General features: G+C 35.1%; 4 protein-coding genes across 5 annotated transcripts; 3 read left to right on the plus strand and 1 right to left on the minus strand.

Moving 5' to 3' along the window:
- The first annotated feature begins 1,309 nt into the window (after window positions 1-1,309).
- On the plus strand, window positions 1,310-3,716 carry LOC18606454 (MATE efflux family protein). Its single transcript, XM_007040064.3, has one exon. It carries the CDS (start codon window positions 1,794-1,796, stop codon window positions 3,327-3,329), a length of 1,536 nt encoding a protein of 511 aa, XP_007040126.2. The 5' UTR covers window positions 1,310-1,793; the 3' UTR covers window positions 3,330-3,716.
- A 7,100-nt stretch (window positions 3,717-10,816) lies between these two features.
- Window positions 10,817-14,427, plus strand: LOC18606456 (rRNA biogenesis RRP36-like protein). The gene is made up of 9 exons (XM_018118493.2): window positions 10,817-11,093; window positions 11,184-11,314; window positions 11,402-11,468; window positions 12,412-12,464; window positions 13,151-13,205; window positions 13,298-13,372; window positions 13,504-13,621; window positions 13,893-13,939; window positions 14,029-14,427. The coding sequence occupies exons 1-9, from the start codon at window positions 10,971-10,973 to the stop codon at window positions 14,137-14,139; spliced, it is 780 nt and encodes a 259-aa protein (XP_017973982.1). The 5' UTR covers window positions 10,817-10,970; the 3' UTR covers window positions 14,140-14,427.
- A 1,517-nt stretch (window positions 14,428-15,944) lies between these two features.
- On the plus strand, window positions 15,945-20,854 carry LOC18606457 (putative transcriptional regulator SLK2). Its single transcript, XM_007040067.3, has 9 exons — window positions 15,945-16,904; window positions 17,124-17,255; window positions 17,540-17,588; window positions 17,737-17,951; window positions 18,033-18,101; window positions 18,263-18,357; window positions 19,221-19,314; window positions 19,405-19,474; window positions 19,854-20,854. The coding sequence occupies exons 1-9, from the start codon at window positions 16,014-16,016 to the stop codon at window positions 20,666-20,668; spliced, it is 2,430 nt and encodes an 809-aa protein (XP_007040129.3). The 5' UTR covers window positions 15,945-16,013; the 3' UTR covers window positions 20,669-20,854.
- Window positions 20,855-21,757: 903 nt separating this feature from the next.
- LOC18606458 (F-box protein PP2-A12-like) lies at window positions 21,758-25,012 on the minus strand. 2 transcript variants are annotated; one of them, XM_088804377.1, is made up of 4 exons: window positions 24,321-25,012; window positions 23,583-23,701; window positions 23,429-23,483; window positions 21,758-22,354 (listed from the first exon to the last, which is right to left on the minus strand). In XM_088804377.1, exons 1-4 carry the CDS (start codon window positions 24,642-24,644, stop codon window positions 22,313-22,315), a joined length of 540 nt encoding a protein of 179 aa, XP_088660503.1. In that variant the 5' UTR covers window positions 24,645-25,012; the 3' UTR covers window positions 21,758-22,312. The 2 variants fall into 2 exon arrangements, with proteins under 2 accessions (XP_088660503.1, XP_017973812.2); XM_018118323.2 differs by lacking the exon at window positions 23,429-23,483 and having other exon boundaries at window positions 24,321-25,001.
- Between the last annotated feature and the right edge of the window lie 1,201 nt (window positions 25,013-26,213).

Raw genomic sequence — 26,213 nt, forward strand, 5'->3', positions numbered from 1 at the left:
AACATTGTGACATCATTATGCACGTGACATCCTTATGCGATCTAAGGAAGAGGGTGGAGCCAACACAAAAGACAAGCACTGAAACAGGATATAACCATAGAAAAATAATTAATTGACTTTTCCAGGCCTCGATTTGAAGAAAATTTGTACATAAGGTAGGACCTTTCAAACAGGGATTAAACTGGTGACTTCTCGAGCATGAATGCCCTCTGTCACATAGAACAAAAATTGCTGCACTGTTTGATTTGCAGTTTGGTTGTACTTTAGTCTCTGTGACTCCTTTCTTAAATCCCAACTTTCAATTTTTGCTGTCTCCATGGACGATTAAAGAGGAAGATGCTGCCCCCCAAAGACGAAGACAACGATGACGATCAAGACAAAGAAGAGACGTGTACGAAGGTTGCCCATCGGCAAACCTCGCGCGCGTGCCACCGTCCAAGTGCTATGGGTGCTACGGTGCATCTGATTGCTGGGACCAGCCATGGGGCTTTTTGGTTTAAAAGTCTCGTGCCATTGCGACATTGCATCGTCGACATCCAGCCGGCCCCCTGCTTCAAGACAAAATCTGAGGGCTAAAGTGGTTAACCCTACCCTCATGTTGATATCCTTTTAAATTAAATTCATTGCTTTTGTGTGTCGATTTATATATATATTTTTAAAAGGTTAAAAATAACATAAAGTGTGTAGATTTATATTTTATGTGATTTAATTCAAAATCAAGCACCATATATACTTTTATATTATTCTTACGTACCATAATAATTTTTTTATTATCATTGCGTATTACATAGATAATGTAAATATTCAATGTGAATATTATTTTATTCATTTTTATATAAATTTACATTTTTTTATGAAAATAAATATTACCCTTTAAATTTAACATCTTTATCTCAACATTGTTTTACTTTTACCAATTGATTGAGTTCTATTACATGAGATAAATGTTTAATCCAACTATAAAACTTGATTGAATTTTAGAACTATGGTAAAAGGAACTTTTTTCTAAATTAAAAGAAAAGGATTTACTCATTTTTAAAGCAACCAATCCACAACTAGAATAAAATTGAGAAAGTTTAGATTGCTGCCTAAGCAACAAAACAGTAGAGGTTGAACAACAAATAAGTCAAGGCAACCGTCCAAATATTTATTTTGTCCCCTCAACCAAAAACGTTCTCGGGAACCTTTAAAAGAGAGAGCATAACCAATCAATTAAGAGTTGAGGGTTAAACGCTTTGTCCCCTTAATTAAAGAAATTAAAGGGTTAAATATATGTTTATGTACCCACAATTAAAGAAAGGAATTAAAGGCTTAAAGTTCAAAAGCTCTCCTAATAAATACTTGACACCTGTGAAGCCGTTTGAGCAGCGAAGCAGCAAGTTTTTGTTAAGAGATTGATTTGTCTTTTGCAGGCCCCAAAGGCATCTAATCGGTCATAAAAGGACGCTAGAAGTGTTTCTAAATGGAACTTCAGTTGGAATCTGGAAGCTCAATCTGTCAACTCTTTTCCCTCTTCTCTCTTTAAAAGGCCGTCCTGAGTGGTCTATTTCGCTTTGTGCCCCAACAGAATAAAACCCCCCTTAAAGCCCCACAAACTCTTTAAATCTTAGCAGCCACTCCCCCATTCAGCTATCTCTCATTCAAACTACACCCAAACGCCTCCCTGGTTACCCTATCTGTCTCTTTTTTCTTTCCGTTCAGAAAAGTCCAGAAACTTGTGCTGCTTCCCCTCCTCTTGCAAACAGAGTTTGGACCACAAAAATCTTACTTCAATCAAAGTACAGGAAACAGACATGTTAACTCCTTTGAACCCCAAGAACCCAACAGCACAAAAAGGAGACCACGATTCAGAAAAGACCTGCCTGTCTCTTGTAGTTAAAGAAGCAAAATGCATAGCCAGTATAGCTTTTCCCATGGTGCTAACAGGGATTTTGCTCTATTCCCGCTCCATGATTTCCATGTTATTTCTTGGTCGTCTAGGGGAGCTCGCTTTAGCAGGTGGTTCGCTTGCTATTGGGTTTGCTAACATTACTGGGTACTCAGTTCTCTCTGGCCTTGCCATGGGAATGGAACCCATCTGTGGGCAAGCTTTTGGTGCCAAAAGATACAAACTTCTTGGCCTCACCATGCAAAGAATGATACTTCTGCTTCTCTTGACTTCAATCTTCATAGCTTCTTTGTGGTTCAACATGAAAAATATCCTTCTCTTTTGCGGCCAGGATGAAAATATTGCCAATGAAGCTCAATCCTACATTCTTTATTCTCTTCCAGACCTTCTAGCACAATCCATTTTGCATCCTTTGCGTACATATTTGAGGACTCAGTCCATAACTCTGCCCCTGACATACTGTTCTGCTTTGGCTATTCTTCTCCACATTCCCGTTAACTACCTTCTTGTTTCTGTGCTCAATCTTGGAATCAAAGGCGTTGCTTTAGGCTCCATTTGGACGAACTTCAATCTCGTAGGTTCGTTGATCGTTTACGTTAAAATCTCCGGGGTGTACAAGAAAACATGGGGTGGAATTTCCTCAGAGTGCTTAAAAGGCTGGAAATATTTATTGAATTTATCCATTCCAAGCTGCATTTCGGTTTGCCTGGAATGGTGGTGGTACGAAATCATGATTTTGCTATGTGGGTTGTTGTTAAATCCACAAGCAACCGTCGCTTCAATGGGCATTTTGATTCAAACCACATCTTTGATATACATTTTCCCATCTTCCTTGAGTTTCGGTGTGTCAACTAGAGTTGGAAATGAACTTGGAGCTAACAATCCAAACAAAGCAAAACTGGCTGCAATCGTTGGCCTCTCCTCGAGCTCCGTCATAGGACTTTCAGCATTGGCTTTCGCTATACTGGTAAGAAAAAAATGGGCTACCATGTTCACCGAAGACCCAGAAATCATTGCCTTAACATCAATGGTTTTGCCTATACTTGGGCTCTGTGAGCTTGGAAACTGCCCACAAACAACAGGCTGTGGAGTTTTACGAGGAACTGCTAGACCGAAATCGGGAGCAAACATCAACCTGGGGTGTTTCTACCTGGTAGGCATGCCAATTGCAGTGTGGTTGAGTTTCTTAGCCGGGTTTGACTTCAAAGGTCTTTGGCTTGGTCTTCTAGCCGCCCAAGCCTCGTGTGTGGTTACCATGTTGTTCGTTGTGGCTTGTACCGATTGGGACCTTCAAGCCCGGAGGGCACAGGAACTGACAAGAGCCGTCACTGTGGATGATGATGACCAAACGAATCGTGATGGAGCTTTGAAAGTTGATTCTGATTCAAAAGAATCTTCAGGATTATTATACGACGCACACCCAAACAACTTACCCGTCTGATTTGGAGCACATGGGGTTGATATTTCTAACCAATATTTTTTTCCTTGTGAATTTGATCAGAACATTACTATAATTTTATTTAGGTCCAATTCATGTAAAGTATAAAGGGGGAATGGAATTGAAATTTAGGGAGAAAAATCGGCACAGACTTTGTTTTATGCATTGTTTTCTTGTTTCAGAATAGTAAAGAAAAACAGAACATAGATTTTGTCGGTAAAACTTAGGAAGTACAGAGTTTCTCGTTCGAGGCAATGTTTGTTGTGCCGTTTTGTCTGGGAGCGCTTCGCGTTGCGCGTAACAATCCCCTCTAATCTGCTAATCGACATTGTAATTGGGCGCGTACAACTCCACGATGGAAAAATGGCACGTGTGTAATTTTGTTTTTAACATTCTTGTCGCTTGTCGGTTGGTTGGATTCTAACGTGCCCGACTGGTCACCATTTGCAACTTGCCGACTCCGTGAATGACTTCTCCCCTTCAAACGCGCTAAACAGGGGTTATTTGAACCAAGTCACTTCATCTCATAAATTGATTTACTAAATAGTAGATAATGAAAGGTTAGAAGCTTAGAGTTAAACGTGGTTGCCTCTGATTGGCGAAATAATTAAATTAATCTAATTATATTCTAAACTAAAATCAACTTAGTATCATGCTAATCGATCGGATCGTCAAATTTTCTTCTTCCGACCTTTTCCTAGACTTCAAGCCAGAACTTGGTTTTCTCAATATTTTACGGATAAGCTCTGTAAAGATTGGGCAGTTTCCATTTTGTCAACTAGAGTTCGAACCTGAATGCATGGACATAAGTAGAGTCCACTCATTTGCCTCCTAATTGGATTTGTCGATAAAAAGAAAAGTAAAGTCTGGTTATGTTCTAGCACTTTGACCGTAGCTAATGCAGATTGTCATCTAAAGCTATTGCATCCAAAACATTTTTTCTTGTCGACCGAGTTTAAATTTACCAGGTCAAAATAGCTAATATCAGCTAGCTAAGACGTTTAATTTAAGAACCTTCTTTAGAATGTGAACTTAGTACTTTTGATCTTTAATTAGACAAAAGAAAATGTCGGTTTATTTTCCAAAGGTACATACCATGTGTAACGAGATTACTAGATGATGTTTGACATTTTTACATATATTGTCTTGCCTGACCAAGAAACATTTTTCCCCTCTTTTCACTGGTCCAGATCGGGGACCGCTCCGACCAATCCTATGTTATCTTCTTTGTCTCTATCCTCTCTCAGGAAAAAAAGAAATTGAAGTAACTAACTTGAATTATGGGATATTGTAACGGTTGCAAACCTGCATTTGGCTTCTAGAGCAGTCTCATCCCCAAAAACTAACATTACATAATGCTTCTAGGCATGGCATGGGTTGGGTCAACCCTTTCAACTTCTAGCACAACTTGCATATAGTTTACTTTATTCAATCAAACTCTTCAACTTGTAATATTTTTAAAACTCCCTTTTTTATTTTTTTCTTTTTCTTTTCAATAAAATCCAACGCCTCCTGAATACCGGCAATCTAAATAGAAAACTCCCATTTTACAAAATACTTGGTCTATTTTTTGGATACTTTTGACCCAACATCAAACGCGAAACATTAAGAAAACTAAGCATTTTGATTATATTTAAAAAAGCTCTTATATCATTAATTATATGTCAAATGGCAATTGTTTCCGGTTCAAATGATCAAGATACTTGATTATGAGAAAGAATTTGCATAAATATTTCATATATTATTCAGTAATGGGGATTATTCTGCACGCTAAGTGCTAACCCATCCATCGATTTGGTGTCATCCACCATGTCTTAAAAATGCATATCGTAGATTTATAACCTTAATTTTTTCAAGTAGTCCTCAAAGGGAAGCCGATTCACAACCACCTCCATCTCACTTAATTGGCTAGCTTTTCCATTCAATTTTTTGCAAAGTCAATTCAATTTTTTTAATTAAAAGTTAAATTAGTTTGGGGATCATGATTCCTTCCAAAAGCAAAATATATTATAGTTTTTATAAATTGATCAGCTGCCTTTTGACATTTGTAAAAACACCCAAATCTGCTCCGTTACCTTATTCCTAAATAGAAGTATAAAAGTAAGAACTACATGTATATGCAAGGTTGACTGGGTTTGTCATGTTAATTAATTTGTTTCATTTTCAGCATAATTTTTTATAATATAATTAGCCGTCTAAGACTCTAAACTCAAATAGCCATTTTCATGTCGGGGCAATTACTTTAATATTTTATTTATAAAAGGATTTCTGATCAAATATAAAAATTAAAAGTAAAACATTTTTTAATCGAAATTGGAAATTATCTTTTTGACCAACTTTATCTAAATTGTTGTCTCTCTAGATACAAGACATGTAGATAATGTATACTAAGCGAACGAGTTAGTGGTCATATAAAAAACGTTAGTATTTATTCTAATTTAGAAAATTATAATTTTAGTGACTAAAATAATAAAAAAGGGTATACTATTAATTATTCTTTTTTGAAATGAAATAAAGTATTAAAAAATGGAAAAGTGAAAAAAATTTTGCAACCGAAAAAAAGCCTGCCAGTCGGCCGCAGAGCAATGGCTGCCCCAGTAGTTGTTGAAGACTTATCTTAATGAAAAGACAAGATGGTGCCGGCTCACCAACCTTTTCTCTGTCTTGCATTAAGCCCTAATTAAAAGATTAATCATTGTATTGATAATAAGAATTATCTAATTAAAATATAAGGGAAAACTCCAAAATCTTTCTATCAATGTGAATCGTATGGGATTAGCTAATTAGAAAAATGTCATAACATGTTGTTTTTCGAAGCTTAATTTCTAATTTGTAACAATTCATTGAAAATGCCATTAAAGAAACTTTTTTGCTTCCTAATTCTACAATTTAGAGCTTGACTAAAGATATTTAATACTTATTGGAAAATATAAGTTGAGAACAGAGTCCCATCAAAATTAGAACCATGATGATCATTAAGGAAAAAAGGATTCTTCACCAAAGACAAACTTTTAAAAGAATATATATATTGAGTTGATGTCACTAATCACATTGCTTCTTCTATATACATAACATGTTAAGATGCATAAAAAGAACTTAATTAATTAAATAAATTATTCCATGTTATAGCTAGGTTGAGATTCTATCAAAATCATTGCCACGATGAATAAATAAACAAAAATGATAGTTCACCAAAAGATAATGTTAAACAACAAATTAGGATACTTTGTTTCACCTCATGATTTAGAGAAATAGGTATTGAGAGTATGATCCTAATTGTGTTAATTAATAAAAGAAAACGACACTTTAAAATGATAATGTTAAAAGGAAAGTTGAAATGTATAATCAAATGAAAAAAAAAATTTCTATTAGTGTACATATATAAACGTTTTGTTTAAAAAGATCAAAAGGTCGGTTGGCGGTCGGTTAAGCATAATCTTTCCACTAATCCTTAGATTAGCTTGACATGTTTGTCTTTTATAGAATAATAATCTAAGTTATGATGCTTCAAACCCCCCCACAATATTTTTCTTGCACAAATATAAAATTTAAAGATAAGGATAATGCAAAATTTGGTTGGTCATGCATGCATGAAGATAGCCCTTCGATGTCAGGCATGAATCATGGACAACGCTTCGGCCGTCCCATGCACATATTTTACAAATTAAGTATACGACTATCTCCAAAGTTAAACTAATTAATCAACAACGATAATCTAGTCATATTAGAATATTATCTTTTTATGTTAATAATTTTATTATTATTTTAATTAATTTGATCAGACATTTTCTGCAAAAGACAATTAAAACTTATTGATTGAAACAACAAAGAGCCAAAGAAATTGGTAGTGGTCTCAAACGTAAATTATTTTAATTAATTTGATCTGACCTTTCGCTTATTAATTAAAATCATTTCATTTTTTTATTCTACTTTTTATCGTAATGCATCAAAATGAGCACAAAATCTTCAGGGCCAAAATAAAGAACCTTCAAATGACCCTAGAATATAATAATAATGCTATAGAATAGAGTCCTTGGCCTCCCTTAATCCATTTATTTATTAATTGATATTTATAGCATGTACAAAGAATTTTAATTAATCCTTTTACTAATTTAGATTGATTTAACTGTTGTCACTCATTTTTAATAAGTTCAACGTTTAATATTCAAATTTCTACAATCTCTCTTAACTTTTTCCATTTACCAGAAAAAAACTATTTTTTTATACGAGTTTGTTTCATGGATTGATTCCTTATACATTAGTAAACCTCGGGTTACCCTCATTTTCCTCTATATGCCTTTGCATTTACATAATTAATTTAGTAAATTACATTTCTCATATTTCAATTAAAGGGTATTTAAGAATTAAAAAACCATAATATTTTAAAAAAAACTTTTGAACTATTTAAAAAAAATTAAATAAAATTTTTTTTTAATTATGTTAAATCAAATTTTTATATTTTTATTTTAAATTTAATAAGTCTTTATAATTAATGATTGACTAATTATCATTAGTTAAAATAATATTTATAATTTTTTATATTTATATAGTGCTAACATAACATTGATATGAGAAATAAAATATTATATAGTCATGTAATCATGTCATATCAATATTTCATATCACATGACATAAAAAATATAAGTAGCATTTTGACTAATGATAATAATAAATCGTTAAATATAAAAATTTATTTAATTCAAAATAAAATTATAAAAACTTGATTGAATATTAAAATGTGAAAATCTAATATATTCTAACTTACCCTACCAAATTTCTAGTAATCCATTTAGCAATTCTAAATCGATAACGTATATAAATTTACCCTAACATTTTTGTTAATGCAAAGAATTAATGTAGGTATAATTTTATGTGGCGAAATTAATATAAAGTGTAGACTAGCGGTGCACGTAGAAAATTGGGTTGACAATGAACAAGAATAAATTCGCTGCATGTGCATGTGCGTGGCTAAACGGGGGCTGGATACCAGCAATTCAAAGATTCGAATCTAATGCCAAAAATTTTTCTACCTTACAAATTCAACTCCTTTGAATCGAGCACTTTCATGAATTAAATTAAAAGGTCTCATGAAAAATTACTTAATCATATAATATTTCTTTTATTTGTTTAATTAATATAAGAGAGGTATCGCATTCTTTTCCATCTAAATTATTTTCAATATAAAGGTATGAATTATTAATCATGCATGTAGAATTATGAGAGATTTTAGAAGCGTAAGCATTGAATTACATGAAAAGATTGCAAACTTCTAATATTTGAATCAAATTAAAACATACTAAAAGTCATGCATGCATTATTCTACCCTTGTTTGAACCTGTACTGGGAGAAAAAAGTGTGGGACGCATGCACAAGCTTGGCTGGAAAGTACGATTGTTGTTTGACTTTCATATATAGTATGTAGTGGCTTTGTTATGTCATTTTTCTGTAGTACATTAGAGTAATGTTGAAGAATGAAAATGGAGTTATATGTTGATTCTTATTGAAAGAATTAAGAATAGTAATCATTAATTAAACAACATTAATGAGTGTTCATCAAGATAATAATGTTGATCTCTTTATTGCTTCTGTCGTTGCCCATGGCTATTGGTATTATTTCCTAATTGAGCGGGCAACAATATGTAAATCTTTTTGTACTGGACCTCTTTTTTGCAGAGGGTTGTATCTGTCCAGCATCCAGTAAATCTGGTTAATGTTGATTTTCTGGGAATAGACGGACAGTTTGTATTTGAGTTTTGTGGTCCCTTTTTTGAGTCTGCCACTGCCTTGCTCACTTCTTTTGAAAATTTTATAATATATATTTTGTCTTTCAAAAAAACAAAAAGATTATAATGTTGATAATTACATAGAAAGTGATATATTCTTTCCTCCTAATTTATATCTAATCAACCTTTCAAGGATCATGCCCAAACGTGAAATATGGCAGACATTAAAATGTGTATTCATGCACTCTATCCGATTAGACTTATAAGATTCCCATGTGAAGTACCCAAAAAATAAAAAAAATAAAAAACATGTTGAAATTGAATTAGAACAATAAAAATTTCTTCATATCTTCCTATTTCCTGGCCTTGACAATGAAAGTATGTCTAATAAGTTCCAAAACATGCTTGACTTGCGGGGATTCTGATGTGCCTTTTTATGTTTTTAATAACGATGTCACTATAGCTTATGTGATATTAAATATATAAAATTGAGGGGTAAAAATAATGATAAAAGCAGTTTTAATGGCATTAATTTGGAGTATTAGCTGTCACAAATTATGAGGTTTGGATTAGAAAAAGGGATTTTATTCCGGTGATATTTCTTCAAGACTTGAATGAAAACTCCTTTCAATATTACGTCGTAATTGGAAATATAGTTGTAATTTGCAGGGGATCAATGATCATATTATATTATGCCAAGGAGATCGATGTCGGGCCTATAAGCTCATATCATAATGTTCCGAGTCCAGGTTTAAGACTAAAACCCATTTGTTAAAATGTTAGATGGGCCTCAGTTTGGAACCTGCAGCCATGGCTGCGGATATGGAGACAAAGAAGCATGAATTACGAGTGGCTAACCAACTCAAAGCACCCTCGCGGTGGTCGCCATGTACATTTACATTGCTGGCTTTGGCTGCTCAAAGAATCAACGTCTCCGTCAACATGATCTTCACTGTCGCCGTATCACAAGTCTTCAATGCTTTGCCATTTGAATTTCAGCTCCTCATGTTCGGATGAGTGTCTCAGAGAAGTAGATTGAAATGGACTGTATTAAAAAGATCAAAATCATCTTTATTAAATGTTTGTGTTACAATATTATGCATGAAATTTATGTACGCATTAGGTATTTAACATTGATTTATTAAATTATAAAAAATAAAATTATGAATTGGAAATCCAAAATTTGAAAAAAAAGGGCTAAAAGAAATCAAATGAATATTTATCTCCCTTAGTAGTCTAAACCATCGATCATCTACACAAAAAGGAAAGGAAAAACTCTGAAGCCCTTTCCTCGATTAAGAAACCCAAATCAATTGAAACCTTAATGCAAAACCCATTATCGATCTAGGAATGTCTCTCTCTCTGTTTTAGATCGTTCAGGTGAGGCACGACTTTTGAGTTCCAATTTCCATGACACTCAACTCAACTCGTGAAGCAGAAACAAAAAAAGAGAAGAATTTTGTTGCTTTCGTGTCCTCACTTGATTCCGGGATTTCGCAAATTTGGGATTTTTGCCTGCGTTTCAGACGAACAAAGAGAATTTTTTTTCGTTTGATTTGCTTTGCTTGTGTTTTTTGCACGCTTGCCACGTGGTTATTATTGCCCCATTGTCTTACCACGTGGGCAATGAAATCCTAATTGTGGGCCTTAGTGGACCAACATGGTATGGTATGGGCCGGATCTAGGCATGCCCATGAAAAGCTTAACCGGTGGGCCTTGTTTAGGCCGGTGTGGTACCGGTAAGTGGTTTTCCCCTCAGCCTAGAGCGAGTTTGCTCTGCCCTGTGGCTAAACCCTTTGTTAGATCAATTTCTTTCAGTTCCGTCTCATAAAATCTTGTTTCCTTTGTTTCGCCCCTACTTAGCTCCCTACGTCACTCATGCATCTATTGGATTAGCCTTCTTTCACTCAGTTTTAGAAAAATGAAGAAACCCATTAACTCAATTGCCACTTCAAGCAAAACCTACTTTGAGGAACGCGGAGAAGAAGAAGAGATTGAATCTTCGGAAGAAGAGGAATCTGATGATTACATTGATTCTGATGAAGTGGGTATTTCTTATGGAGCTATTCTTTTTTCTTTTGCCGATTCTCAATTGAATATTGATCGTGTTTTTCGTTTTCTGGGAGGGTTGTAGGAGGTAGAGATAGAGCAGGAATTAGCAGAAGTTACATTTGAAGAGCTGCAAAAAGCACGTGCCGATGGTACTGAGTCAGTTTCTCGAAAACACCATTCAGAGAACAAGCATCGCCGCGCTAACAAGAATAGGTATATCTTTTTCTATTGTGACAGAAGTTTTGAATTTTTTTTGTTTTAGTTTTTTATATATATTTTTGTTTTGATTTGAGTTTATAGGCCAGTGGAGCTTAGTAGCAAGAAACCAATGAGGTCATTTAGACAGGCTATTCAAGCACCCAAAAAGGTAACTCGTGTTTCTTTGAAATTTGGTTTTGTTTTTAATGGTTTAACGTATTGGTTGCTGAACATACAGTAGTGCTTGTTTTTGGATGGGGTTGGGGGATGCGTGGAACAGGTTTTATGGACTGCTTCTGAGTTGAACGGGGTAGCCATATGGGACTGTAGGGTGGTTTTTTGTAAAGGAAGAATATTTGGATGGTTTTTGCAGTGTCTAGGTTGATCAGATGATTTGTACAGGGTTATAGGTCGACATCTACACTTTTGTTTTCTTAAAGGGTTACTTTGTAACCCATTTTAATGAAATGCTTATGGTTTATCAAAAAAAAGTGTTTTTTTTTTTGGAAAAGTGAAGTAGTGTAATTGTTGTTTTGCTTGCTCAAAATTAATGTTCATTTGGTATCCTACTTTTGCTTTAATGGAATTATGTGCCTGTTGGTGAGCTGTAGAAGACTTTAATTGTTTCTTGGCTGTCTAATCTTGTAATTATCTTTCAAATTTTAAGTATGTTAATAGTAAACTATTGAAGTTGCTCCTCTGATTTATGGGCATGGATTTTTTTGAATTTCGAGTTTTTATCTTTTTTCTTGACGTTGTTTATGGTGGCTTGTAAGTAGTAAACATGATCCCACCCTGAAGTTCTATTTCATACCCATAAATAATAATTGTTTTTATTTTATTTTTCCTTTTTGGAGAAAATTTTATGCAAATTTGGTGCCATTTAGTAAATATCACATGTGTATAGCTTATATCATTTTAGTTACTATGTCCTCACTAAATGTTCTTTGGCCAATTTATGTGTGCAAGATCACAGTTATTGTGGCATTGAATCTGATGGAAAATCACAATAATTGAAATCTTTCTTTTTGAAAGAGCACCACTTGCTAGTTTTGTTTCAATTACTAATGTAATGAAAAATAAATTAAATCTGTGTGCTTGTTTATGTTCAGGTGGTACGTGACCCTCGTTTTGAATCTTTATGTGGTAAACTTGATGCTGAGGGGTGTGTCTCCTCTTCTCTCTAAATCATTTAATTAGTTGCTTTTTTGTCATGTGTTCCTTTAGTGTGTAGTTCTCTACAATTGGTATTTTTGCAACTTTTATTTTCCTACATAATTTAGTTGAAGTCTAATGTATCCATGAACAAACAAGTTGGATGGCAAGTTTTCATGTATTGGTAGTTCTGACTGTTTTGTTTAAAGACAACGTTCTGATTGGTTAGTTGAGCTTCATTTATTGGTGCAAATGTTTTCAACCTCATTGATCAGAAAGGGAAAAAAGAAAGGTAGATGCTATTGAAATTTGATTTATTGAAGAATGCAAGAAAATCTTGAGAAAGCCAGCAAGAGGAATCTGGTTATCTTTTACAAGTCAATGGACCTCTGCTTTGATAAATTTCTTTATGTTAGTTATCGACATACCATAATTTCATCGTGAGTAGCCTAGTTTACCATGACACACTCTGTCTCATCTGAGGCCACGTATTTTCTTCGTACTTCTAAAATGATGGGCCTGCATGTTATTTGTCAACCTCTTGATGGAGATAGCATTCCATGGGTCAGGTCTTGTCAAAGTTGAGGGTCTTGACTTCTTTCTTTTGGGGATTATGTCTGTTTCAGGTTATTGCTTTAGTAATCGCTGTACGAGATTTCTATAACTTGTTGGTGGCAATTACTCTTTGTTTTGCAGGTTCAGAAAGAGATATAATTTTCTGTTTGAGAACAACCTACCGGCTGAAAGAGAGGTACTATTCTCTAATCATTGAATATTGATGTTTTCTCTTTTTTGGGTTTGTACTTTGTCATTTTTCAACAATGTATTTCGTGGTCATGGCAGGAGGCGCAGAAACGACTTAAAAAGGCCAAAGACCCAAAAGTCATTGGTGAACTGAAGAACAGTATTTCTTGGATCGTAAGTGTGTTTTCTATTAAAAAGAAAATAGTATACTCTCCATCTTGTTTTAATCCATGGTCTGCTATTGGGCTCTCTGGATATATTGAAGCACCTTCCTATCAACTTTTTGACATCTGATCACATATCAGGACAAGCAAATAAAGTTTGAGTCAGCAAAGCATACTGATGCAAAGATTCTGGCTGAGCACAAGAAGAAAGAAAGAGAAGCAGCAAAGCTCGGGAAGCGCCCCTTCTATCTTAAGAAATGTAATGTCATTAATCTCTCTGTCTCACTTGCTCTAGCTTTCTTCTTTTTTGTGTCATCATGTTTAATGCCTCTGGAATCTGACAAGGACCTTAACAAGCAACTGGAGAAGTATTTTTGCCTACAAAGACAGAAACTTGCTCATGTTGAGATCCTTTGACTTTTGAGTGGACACTAAAACTGTTATTATGTCGATTTTGTATTTAAGTGTAGCTGCCAATGTTCATGTTGGCTCATTTTAATGGATGCTAACTTGGTTCATTTCTTTTGCAGCTGAAATTCGGAAGCAAAGGCTTATTGAGAAGTATAAAAAACTCAAGGTGTGTATTTGACTTCTCATGTAATTCAAAAAATTTCCTTATGACATTGAATAACTCTCAATTAATGACTAAATTGATGATATTATCAGGCATCCGGCAAACTTGAATCGTTCATTGAGAAAAGGCGAAGGAAGAATGCTGCTAAGGATCACAGATTCATGCCCTATCGTCGGCCCAATAATAGTGAGCAACAAGGTTAACGATCCCACAAGGTTTTGGTGGCTTGAGAGCTGTATATACATGTTCTTCCATCTCGCATGTTAAGGCATGCATGCCCTCTGTGTGTGTTGCTTCAAATGAGATCTAAGTTTTAAGCGGCACTGAGTTAAGATAGGCAACGTTTTCGTTCTCACTATTAGAGATTTGTTTTAGGCAACGGATATGATTGAATTATTAGCTATTTGTATCTGGTCATGTATTCTTAGACAAAAACAGCAGTTTGGGGCAAGGTTTTTTTTTTCTTTAGCAATTTTCCAACATTTTATCAATTTTGTAGTTTCTTTCTGATTATGAGATAGTAAAAATACTATAATATCAGTATAGACCACACTTTTCCTTTATTGGTCTTTCCTTTTATATCCGTTGGAGGCTTTTGGAGTAACTAAAAATAGTTTACACAAAAGAAAACATGAAAGAAGACTGGTCAAACTGTCGAAGCAAAGTTCGAGGGCAGTCCTGAGATAGCAATTAACTAAAAAAGTTAGAATGGGATATGTAAAGGCAGACTGAGACAAGGAAAAGTCGAAGTTACACCATGCAAGCACAACAGTAGTACGTGGCTGTTCCTCGTTTGACATATGTCCCAAGATTCTCACTGCCCATCCAGTCATCTCCTTTAAGCAAACCGACGTCAACCGGTTGTTCTCCCTCTCAGTCGGTGCATCTTCAGCTTTCTTCCCGCTCACTGCATAAAACCAACTCTCACCTCTGCATATTCTGAAAACGTTTCAAAAGTTTTAGCTTACCCCCACCCTCCACCTCTCCCCTCCCTCCCCCAACAAATAAAAAAAAAATCATCCCTGAAAAAATAGGTTAGGACTTTACTTTTTTGGGTTTCTTATGTCTGGCATTGGTTTGAATCGTTTGTTGAAAAAGAACCCACATTTCCTTTGCTTTGTGTAGACAAAAATGATGAAACAGTTGCAGCAAAGTAAGGTTTTCTAATTTTTTATTTTGCCTCGAATATAGCAACTTTCGAAGCAGAGAAAGAAAAGATGTTCATATTTTCTTGTTTATAAGAATAGAGGGGTATTTACTTATAAGGATGAAAGATGATTTATTTAGTTGGGGCTATAACAGTAGTAACATTTGTTTTTTGCCTGAATTTCGATGAAGAGAACTGTTTCAGCTTTATTGTGAGTCACATTTTCTCTTCGTTCTTCTTTTGGGGTAAATAAAGGAAAAAAAATTTTAGACTAATTTAATGCTCTGTTGATCCTTTGCTAGCTGAGACTACTTAACATAAGTTTATGTTTTAAGCCTGTTTTACATGCACCTTGCTTTTTTCCTTTGACCATTTTTTTGTGTTGGCGTTGTCAGTGAATGCTTGTTATGATGTTATAAGATGCTTACAGAAATTGTTGAGTTAAATGTCGGGCATGAGTATTTTTTCTTATATATAGCCAAAGCATGTGAATATTTTCTTAGTGTTTCAGTTATATTTTCAATGTTCAAATTCTATCTCTGCAGCTGTTCCATTCCAACGTCATCATGGGCAAATTTTGAAATAAAAGCAATTTGATGCTTGTCTTTCAAAGGAAAAAAAAGAAGAAGAAGAAAGAAAGAAAGCAAAATAGACGCAAAATCTTGCAAATAAATCCAAAACTACAGGGAATCTCATTTTGGTTGGTTTTTCTTTTCTGTTTCAATCTCTTGTTTATACATTTTGCATACGTGTATGTTGCATGCATTACTCTTTCTTTCATAGGATGCTAGGAGCCTAGGAATAACCGTGTACTTATATGGTTGCTGGTTTGGCTTTTGTTTGAAGGTTCTGATGGCATCAAGAATCAAGGGTGAATTCTACTGAGCCTTTATTCCTTGTCTTTGTCTCAAAGGCCAATAGTTGATAGGCATGGCTCTAGATGCCTTCTTGGATTCCAACAACTCTAGGGCAATGCCCTGGGTGTCTAGAGGCTTGGTGCAGTCCTCAGGTTCTAGTAACTTGTTGCAGAAGGATGAACAGTGCCAGAATGTGGTGGCATCTCTCTTAGGTAGAGCCTCCAGAAACTTGCCTAGTACTAATGCTGGAATCTCAGATTTCAATCTGGATAAGTGCTGCACTGTGGTAAATAGTGCAACTAATTTGACTTGTGCCTTTCGGGAAAGTGAGGGCATCTCGTCTGTTTCAGAACATCCTCAATTGCAGAGAACTTCCCCTACTAATATTGATTCTCATGTCGATATCCCCAAATTGCCTGTGCTGTCATCACATGACTTGAGCAGTTCACGAACCTCAGTTGTGGATGCGTTGTCTAGAGGGCAACATATGTCTTATATGAATGGCTCACAAGTAGGTAAAAGGAAACAGCAGCCGGGAATTCTTAATGCTAATTCCAGTAATGCATCACAAAAGCCTGAAGACTCATTTCCTCATGACATAAAACAGGAACTTCATAATTCATGCCTTAAGAAGCCTAGACTAGATCTCAATCAAGATGTAATACTGCAAGAGCATATTATGAAACAGCCACTGGAGAGTCGGGATTCTGTGCAATTGCAAGGCCAAATGGGAGTGCTGAAGGCATTTCTTCAGCAGAATAAGTCGCTGAATGAACACAAAGAGAAAAACTTGCAATCAATTTCCCAGTTTAAGGGAGTTGACTTGAAACAGCAGGGACAGCAACAGATGAGGCACCATTTACAACAGCCAGGCATATGTCAAGGACCATTTGTGAATCCTTTTGATGTTGTTTGTTCTCGTCGGTTGATGCAGTATGTATATCATTTGAGGCATCGACCACCAGTGAGTTAGCTATAATATTTTGTTTTTCTTCAATTTATTTATTTATACCCCTGTTTTATATGTTTTGCATTGTCGCTATTAATGTTGGCTATACGGATGCGTGCCCTATTTTTGGCTTAATATTTAGACTCTACTTGGTTTTTTAACATATTTTAATTCAGTTTTAAGGTGTCTTAAATTTTCCTTTTTCTTTTTCTTTTGTTTTTTAATCCTTTGTAGGAAAATGGTATTGAGTATTGGAGGAAGTTTGTGGAGGAATATTATGCTCCTAATGCTAAAAAGAGGTGGTGTTTGTCTTTGTATGATAATGTTAGACACCATTCCTCTGGTGTTTTTCCTCAGGCAGCAATGGTTAGTTTTCTTACTGCCATCACATTTAATTTAATACCAGTAAAAGATAAATCGTTGTTCATTTCTTAATTTTTATTCTATTCAGTTCATGAATCAATTCTAATGTAAGTGTTGGCTTTAGATGGCTTCAATCATGAATATGTGTCTTCATGTTCATGCATGCTTTGATTTTTTTAGTAAGCCATGACATTAGATGGTTGCATTTGAATGTATTCAACCCTTAACGTCTCTCTTTCTTTTTGTATCGCTTTCATCTATTCACAAGTTGGTGCTGTTTTCCCTAGGCTCAATGGCACTGCAACCTATGTGGTTCAATATCAGGAAGGGGTTTTGGTAAGCAAAACATCTGCTCATATATGGTATTAGCTCGATATTTTGGCGCAAGCATGTTCTTGCATGTGTTGACTTGCTGGCTTCAGTTTCTGATTATCTGAAGTTGTTGGTGGCAAGTAATTGGTTCCTACCCTTTTCTGCTTGGCAGAGGCGACTTCTGAAGTGCTCCCTAGGCTTTACAAAGTATCATTTGAAAGTGGGGTGATCGATGAAATCTTGTTTCTTGATCTGCCATGTGAACGTAAATTGCCTTCGGGATTGATGATGTTGGAATATGAAAAGGCAGTTCAAGAGAGTGTCTATGACCAAGTTCGTGTTGTTCGTGAGGGCAAACTTCGAATAATTTTTACTTATGATTTGAAGGTATTGAAGCTCATGCATGTGAAGTTCATAGATTGACAGTTCATGTTGAACTCAAGTTGTTGCATTCCTATTGTTTCTCAGATATTGTCATGGGAGTTTTGTGCAAGGCATCATGAAGAACTTCTGCACCGCAGTTTTATTGTTGCTCAGGTAATTTACTTTCTTTATCCATGCAAAATGTAATTTACAAGCAGTCATTCATTTCCATTTTAGGATTCTTCTTTGACAAGGAAATCCTATGCCTTAGCAGCTTAGTATTCAGCTGAACATTATTAGGGCCTAAATACCTGCCATGCATGTTCTGTTAACAGGTACATGGATTGGTTCATGCTGCACAAAAATATCAAAGCACAATTAATGGATCTAATAAGTTTTCACCACGTTATCTCCAAGAAGATTGCAATAGGTAAAACAGCATTTCTCATTGAAATTTTATTCTTTAAAATATGAAAATAGTATTTGTACGGATGATTTCCATGGTCAGGTGCCAGATAAATTCTTTAACATACACAAGTAACACAATTTTCGAAGTTCTGTTAACAGAAAGGTTTAGTAATTCTGGATCAAGAGGTTATTATTCATTGAAAGAAGATTATTTAGGTGGCAAGTAATTTCTCTGTTTATTTTGGTTTTTGTTTTCTTGCTACCTTTCCTGGGAATTACGGATGATCTAGGTATTAAGTTGGCCGGCTAATTGATATGCATAAATGATGGCTTTTAATTGTTGATGTCACATATGCCATGTTAAAAGGTCCCTGCAGCGCCTATAGAGATCATGCAAAGCTAGTTGGAGCATTTTCCAAGTCTTCGATTTGTCTTCAGAGTATCTATATGGAACGGTTTTTATAGCAACATTTAAATAACAATTACCCGCTTGACTCATGTAAGCCGCAAGTGTAAGAATACTATGATCTACAATTTTAGTCAGGGGGGTGTCCAGACCAAACTGCATGCAGAGATTGATGGATAGAATACTCTGTCTGCTGCCACATTCTGTGCCTCACTTAACTTGTCTAGACTGTGAAAAGGAATTGGTAGTGTCATCTGATGAGAGGATCAGCTTAGTGGTGGTTCTGAAGTTCCTGCATGTGTCCAGCTTAGTGTGAACATAATAGAAAAGCAGACCATGGTAGCAAAATCCTGTTCTACTCTGTAAAATTTATTTTCTACTTTGGTTATACTGTTCCTAGGTATTACATTTGGTGCTTTGTATATATGACAAACATGTTTACCGATGAGTCTGGTTTCTGATCATTACCCATATAACAGGTTTCTGACAACTGGAGGTCAGCTTGTGAGTAATTTGGATTTAGAGCTCATTGATGACTTAGGGTTTTCCAAAAGATATATTCGATGCTTACAGGTAAATATAGATAATTCTTTACTCTCTCAAAACTGAAAGGCCGATAGTTCCAATAATTGACAGATATTGAAAATCATAATAATCTTACAGATAGCTGTGGTCGTTGAAAGTATGAAAGACTTGATGACTTTCAGCAAGGACAATAACATTGGACCAGTTGGTAAGAAATATCATGCATGTTTCAGTTGATGGTACGGATATTTTAAAGCCAACTTGTCATTACTGGTATTTGATCTGTCTTTTAAGTGTTTTTTTTTTTCAAAAAATGAAAGAATACCTTCATGAATATAAGCAGCTATGATGTTATTTGGGATTAGTTGAATTTATATATGTAACTTTTAATGTAAAACTTCTATCATAAGCAATTTGAGAGAGGATGGTAAACCTTTGCCCCCTTTTTTATTGAATGTGACGGTTATTAGATGTTGTATGTTGTCCGATTCCTGTTTAAAATTACCCATTGAACTTTGATACTCTTCTTGAAGCAGTGATTTATTGGTTATTGATGAAGCTAATGCTGATATCTATCTTCGTTGCAGAGGGCTTGAAGAAATATCCTCAACCAACCACTTTTATCAAGCCTCTGAGAGGTGAGGGAAAAGAAAAGTTACCACTAAAGAGTGTTCAAAGTCTGCCTACTGACTGCAATAAGTTGTTGGGCATATCTCCTCATTTTAACAACAACAACAACAACAATGGAAGCCCAAAAATAACCCGCAACCCAAATTTGATTAATTCGGAGGAGGAATCACCCAGTCGATTGTCAAGACTGACCACACTGACCTCCAATGCAAGCAAATGGAAAGAGGCACATTCTCGTAAATGCAACAGGTCTAAGGAGGGTGCATCTACCAAGCCATTCCAGGGTCGTAAAATATCAAGTTTGGGACTGAGTCAGGACATACCAGTTAATGACTTGTCAAGTTATAATTTTTCTGAATGCAGCAAGAATAATCAAGAGTGTATGATCCAAAAATGGCTACAGAAGATGATCAGTAACAGCAGAGCAGAGAATGAGGGTGATAAGGAAAAAGTAAACCAAGAGATAGGTTGGACCACTCCCATTGGCTTGCAGGCCGAAGCCAAAAGAACAGATAAGCTTGTCAACGGGTTAGATTTTGACAACATGGCCAAAGCAGCTGCCTCAAGAAAGTCATCTAGCACTGGTGGGAACATGCACAAGTTCGCAGTCTCAGCTGCTTGCAATGGGGACTCTTCCAGTGCTTCTGGAAATGATAGCTTCGTTAAAAGAGAACCAGATTTGCTTGAAATGGTGCGGATTATGGGTCATGATTATTACAAAAATGGAAATCCCGCAGGTGATCATCACCTGGGTCAGGGCTGGAAAGTTTAACTAACTGGTTATATGCCTGTTAATCTGAAAATTTTTGGACAGGAGTTTTCGTGCCCCCCTTTTTTTCTTGCAAAGTGCTTGATATGAATGTAATAAGCAAACTTGAGAAAGTTTTAGGGGTTGCAATGGCTTCGGATGGTCAGTGTGTTACCTTTCTTTTCTGAAAAATTGAAAATTTATGGTTTAGATCTGTTTTTACAACCCAGTGAAATTCTGACATTGTTATAGAAAATGACGCCTGATAATTCATGTCTTACTTCCCTGTACTTTGTACCATTGCTGGATTTGTGACAATAAGGCGAATTCAAGGAATGTTACATAATACTCCAGGGATATGGAGGATATTTTCAAGTTAGGTAAATACCAGCAGGTGATCAAACTGCAGATTAAAAAAATGGAGGAAAAAAACGACTCTGAGTTTTAACAGCAATTCAGGTTAGTGTACCATTACAGGACAAATCCTACATTCATTAAAATCCTTCGTGTATTCAACTTTCGGTGATATTAAGAAGAAAGCCTACCAGTACCAGAAATAATTAGAGCTATGACAATTTTGCACGTAGATTGCTAAAAGATGGAAGCAATGAAGTTGTCGAGGATGGACTACTACTCATCAATGGCGCACATGGACAAGATGGAAAACACCCAAGAAAATGCCAAGCCCAGAGAAATAGACAGAATGATTGAAGAGACTAAATCAGAAAGGAAGCTCCAAACCAAATCATGAGAAACTGAGAATGACTGGTATGTTAATTATCATTGATAGTTAGAGTCTCCCCTTTTCCAGTTTCATTGGCTATTGCTTTTGTAGCAGAGTTCTTCAACGGCAATCTTCTTGCCAAATGACTGAAGAATGTTTTCTCTATTATTTCTCTTGGGATAGAATACGAGCAAACCCATAGTCCCTACCCTACACTATCTCACAAGATTTCAAGTCCTTCTCTAATGACACGTGAGTCTACTTTTTAGTGAATGTAGGTTTACAATAGATTGCTGTTTTCGATGCCTATAAACTATGCTTACAAGTGTTAGCAAATGATAATAAAACTCTTAAAACTTGAAGAGACGTACTCATTATCAAAAGGATGAGACAGAAAAGGGCATAGTAGATAAACAAACAGAAACATAATTTATAGACAAAATTGACTCCCAAGTCTCTAACCCTCAAAAAACCAGCTACAACTTAATTACACTCTCCTTTGAATAGGTGTACCTCTCTACAAAATAGAAACTTGTAATTACATAGGTTAAGCGCACTTTAAAAATCCTTTGTGCTTTAACCTTTCCCTAAATTTACTGGGGTATATGACCACAGAGTCTAAACAGAGACCACCCTTTGTATGCGTGCAATCAATTTGCATCATAGATAACTTAATCTTCATTGATGAATTAGAGTTGTCGACATTGAAGTCTCCCACATGGTAGTGAAACCATTCCCCTGGATCACTCAAAGTACATTGAGATGTGGCATGCTGACCATCCGAAGTCCATAGCTGAAACCTTACTGGTTTTATATCCCAACCATGGACATTCTCAGAGTTGCGGATTTGGCGACCAAACCTTCTAGAGGCACGCCCCAACTGCAGTCTGAAGAAAACGCTGTAGGTCCCTGCTGGAAAGGGAAATTCCACCTCCCCATCAACTTCAAACCACCAGATTTGCTGAAGATATGCAATGGAACCGAACCTAAATCACAAAGAAAAGTGAATGGAAATTAATTTCCAGCATTCCATTTCAACACATGGTGTGACCATCTTTTTGATCAACCAAACAGCATTTCAGACAACATCAATTGCATCAGTCATCCACACTTTCCACTAAGTTAACAATGAAGAAGAAGTATGAGACATCACTTATAAAATTACTGGGGATGAGGAACAGCTTTATACTTGGACTAATAGCCTGCCATTGAACAATGAAACAGAAGTTTTCAGAACATGAATTTTTTTACTTTAGCTTGTACACCTTGAAACTCAACATTGTTTCAAAACGCCTCTTCAACAGCATAGATAAAAAAGAAATCATGCTCATGTGCACCAACAGAAACATGTAGATATGTAAATGTATTTGCAAACTGCTAAGAATTGCCTGGACTATGAGAAGCAGAAACAACACTGACAAACTAAGCTGTTTTCCATTAAGTGGAGTCAGCTACATGAACCATATCGGGCCACCGTGATACACATAGGTTTCCACCCAATTATATGAACCATATCGGGCCACTGTGATACACATAGATTTCCACCCAATTATATGAACCATATCAGACCACTGTTTTCTATTAAATGAAGCCCATTTTTAGTAGTTTCCATCCAATTATGTAAGACACATAGGTTTTGAAAAACAAGAGGTTGAAACTCACGAAAGACGTAACCCATCTCTAATTGGTTGAATAAGATATCCTTAAGTTTATGTATATAATAACACTAATGCTTAAGTGTTTGTCCCCACAACTTAATGTAAAGATTTGAATATCAAACACAGCTGCTTTGACCATGAACGACTCAAACCATGGGAATGGGAAACCATCGACAAAGTCAAAAAAGGTGAGCATCCCGGAATTGTTTTCCATAAAGAGGCAAGTTATTAGAAAGAAAAAAACTTGCAGGGACCCTAGGAGACCAAATCCCATTTAGACAATTTCCAATACCTCTGCCATAGCATAGCATCATCATCATCATCATCATCATCATACATTAAAAATGGAGCTCTCCAGAATACATCAAAATTTAAAAATAAAAATATTAAAAAAAAACATACTTTGGATATATTCGGCAAGATAAGGCCCGAACACTCTTGATTTTGATCAGCCAATCTAAAAAATTAATGATAAGAAACTAAAAAAAATGCTGCCATTCTCCTCAAAATTGAATAGGTACAGACAAAAAATAGGAAAGCTTTCTTTGTATCTCACCTAGATTCCTCAGTAGGAATATGATTCCAATATCTTCGATCATCAATCCCGGTTATACGTAGCCCCCTGGAAGAGATTAACAAACAAACACCACCTGTGCTCTTATCCAGCCATACTTTCTGCAAAGAGAATCCAAATACTAAAGCCATCAATAAGACAGGCAAACCGTGGATTTTAAGCAACCAAAACAATAAAGCATTAATTAGTATTCCCTGTTTAATAACAGAAACAATTAACCAAGCCTGATATTTAAATCTTGTCATTTATGATTTTATGATTGTTTCATTTCTAAAAGGAAGAATATCTTGGGTTAAATTAATAACACAATAAGCTTTGCTCTATCCAAATGATTGATTTTTTTTTTCGCTTTACCCCCACAAATTTTGTTATATTTATATGATCATAGTTCACATTATAAATCAAAAAAACAATTAACGAGGAGCACCAAATCATGAAAAATTTTAAACACTACTTGGTCATCTGGTAGAAACTAAATTCAGAAAGAACAAAAGAAAACAGACTTAAAATTGCAACCTCAAATCCGTGAAGAGAATTATCTGATTCATAGCTGAGTGAATGCCATAAAACAGAGGAAAAAGTAAAGCAGGGAAATTTCGAGTCTTTATGAAAAGAGCCATCTCGCCAAATAAAAAAACCTTCAAAAACCCAGAATTTAAAATCGCAGTCTTTCCCAGCATCCAAACAAAACACAGCCAAAAACAGAACCAAAAACCATACCTTGGTGCCATCGTCGAAAGTATTAGCTCTACAAAGTCTTGTATAGATGTCTCTTTTACCCAACTTTTCAGGCACAAAGCCGAGAATTTTATCAACAAGGATTTGGTAATTGGGTGGCAATTTCGATTCCCAAACAACATCAGCCCAAGAAGCACCTCTAAATGCTCTGTTCAACTTTGCCAATTTACATATCTCTGGAGGATCCAAATACCCAATAATTGATGCTACACAGCTCTCTGGTAAGTCCCCCAAACTGACTGATGACGAAGAAGCAGATGCTAAACCATCTTGGTTTATGAACAAAGCAGAGAAATTGGCACCCATCAAGATACAAAGGAAAAAAACAGAGAACTGGAAAGTTCTATGGCAGAGAATTCATAAAAGAGGGGGGGAGAGAGAGAGGTGGCAAAGGGAAATGGTGTGGTACTATCAAACACGGACGCGTACTCGTTTTTGAGGGTTGTTTCTGTTTTTGTTTTGTCTGTTTGTTTGCTGAGAAAAAGAAGAAGAAAAAAGAAAGAAAGAGGACGGTGACAGGGAGGCCTTCGATTTGTATGGTATAGTTGGATTTTGATTTGACGATAATAGATTTGTAATAAAATAAAAAAGTTTCAGTATGTCAGTTTGGTCGTCTAACCATGGTTTTCTTCGTTACCAACTCTGGAAATACTTGGTGGTGCTGTAATCCGTGCAGATTGTGAATAAGCATTTCCTTCTCAAATCAATTCTTCGTGCACTAAATATAATGGGGTGTAGCTTAAATTTTGGTTTAAAGAGTTGGTTCGGCCAGACCCCAAGGTTTTATTATGGGCAGTGTTTGACCTCATGGTTTCGTTTATTACTTACTTTTTTTTCATTCAACAAAAAGTATATATTAATTTAGAAATTTTTAGTTAATATCTTTTTCATATATTATATTTGTTATATAATTTTTGGACTGAAAGTAAAATTTAATAACTCCAAAAATTGTATTTACAATATTATATTTTTAATAGTAACAATACAATAGGTATGCAATGTTAAAGAAATGCCATTATTTTTTTTTTTTTTTAGGATTGGGAGAGTTTTGTTTCTTCAACCTAGAAAAGTGCCATATTCATGCTTAGGCCATAGTTAGTGAAACTTTGCTTAATGTTTCAACTGTCTAAATTAAAAGCATTTCGGATAAATGATAAGAATATGGTGAAAATGGGTAAAAAATGGAAGGAAAGGATCAGAAGGGAAGAGATGGCCCTAGGAGTAATTGGAGAGCCAAATAGGACCACATAGTAGACATCTGGTATTCACTATACCCATTCTTACCCTTTGAAAAATATCTTAATTTTGGCCTACCTTTCCTTTTCAAGTTTCTTCTGAAAAATCGTTTTTAGTGGATAGAGAAATTACATATCTAATTAATAAAACCCAAATTTCTGTTTAGATTTAATGAGAAAAAATCAAGTCCTAACACATTAATTTTGGCCAACAACTTTTAGAATTATATTTATTATATTATTATAGATATTTTTAGTACTTGTTTGAGCTAGTTTTTTTTAGCTTTAAAACTATTATAAAAAATAATAACTTTTAAAATTAAGCTAAATTTATTTGGTAGAATAAATTATATAAGTTGTAATTTTGGTTAAAACTACCATTAAAGATATTCATACCATCTTCAATCACTTAATAAATTAAAGCAGAACAAATCTATTTCGAGTTTATATATGATTTCAAATATTAAAATCAAAAAAATTCATAAAAAACGTAACAATTTTCAAATTTATATAATAGTAATGGTATTAAATTTTTATTAATCTAGCAAGCAATTGGACATATTTCGACTCCTAAAGAAAGAAGAGAAAGGAAAAAACGATGTATTTGACATTAAAATATTTTTTAGTGAAAAAAAAGAGA

This window comes from Theobroma cacao, chromosome 3 (genome assembly GCF_053813885.1).
Source record: "Theobroma cacao isolate CCN51 chromosome 3, ASM5381388v1, whole genome shotgun sequence".
NCBI classification, from domain to species: Eukaryota; Viridiplantae; Streptophyta; class Magnoliopsida; order Malvales; family Malvaceae; genus Theobroma; species Theobroma cacao.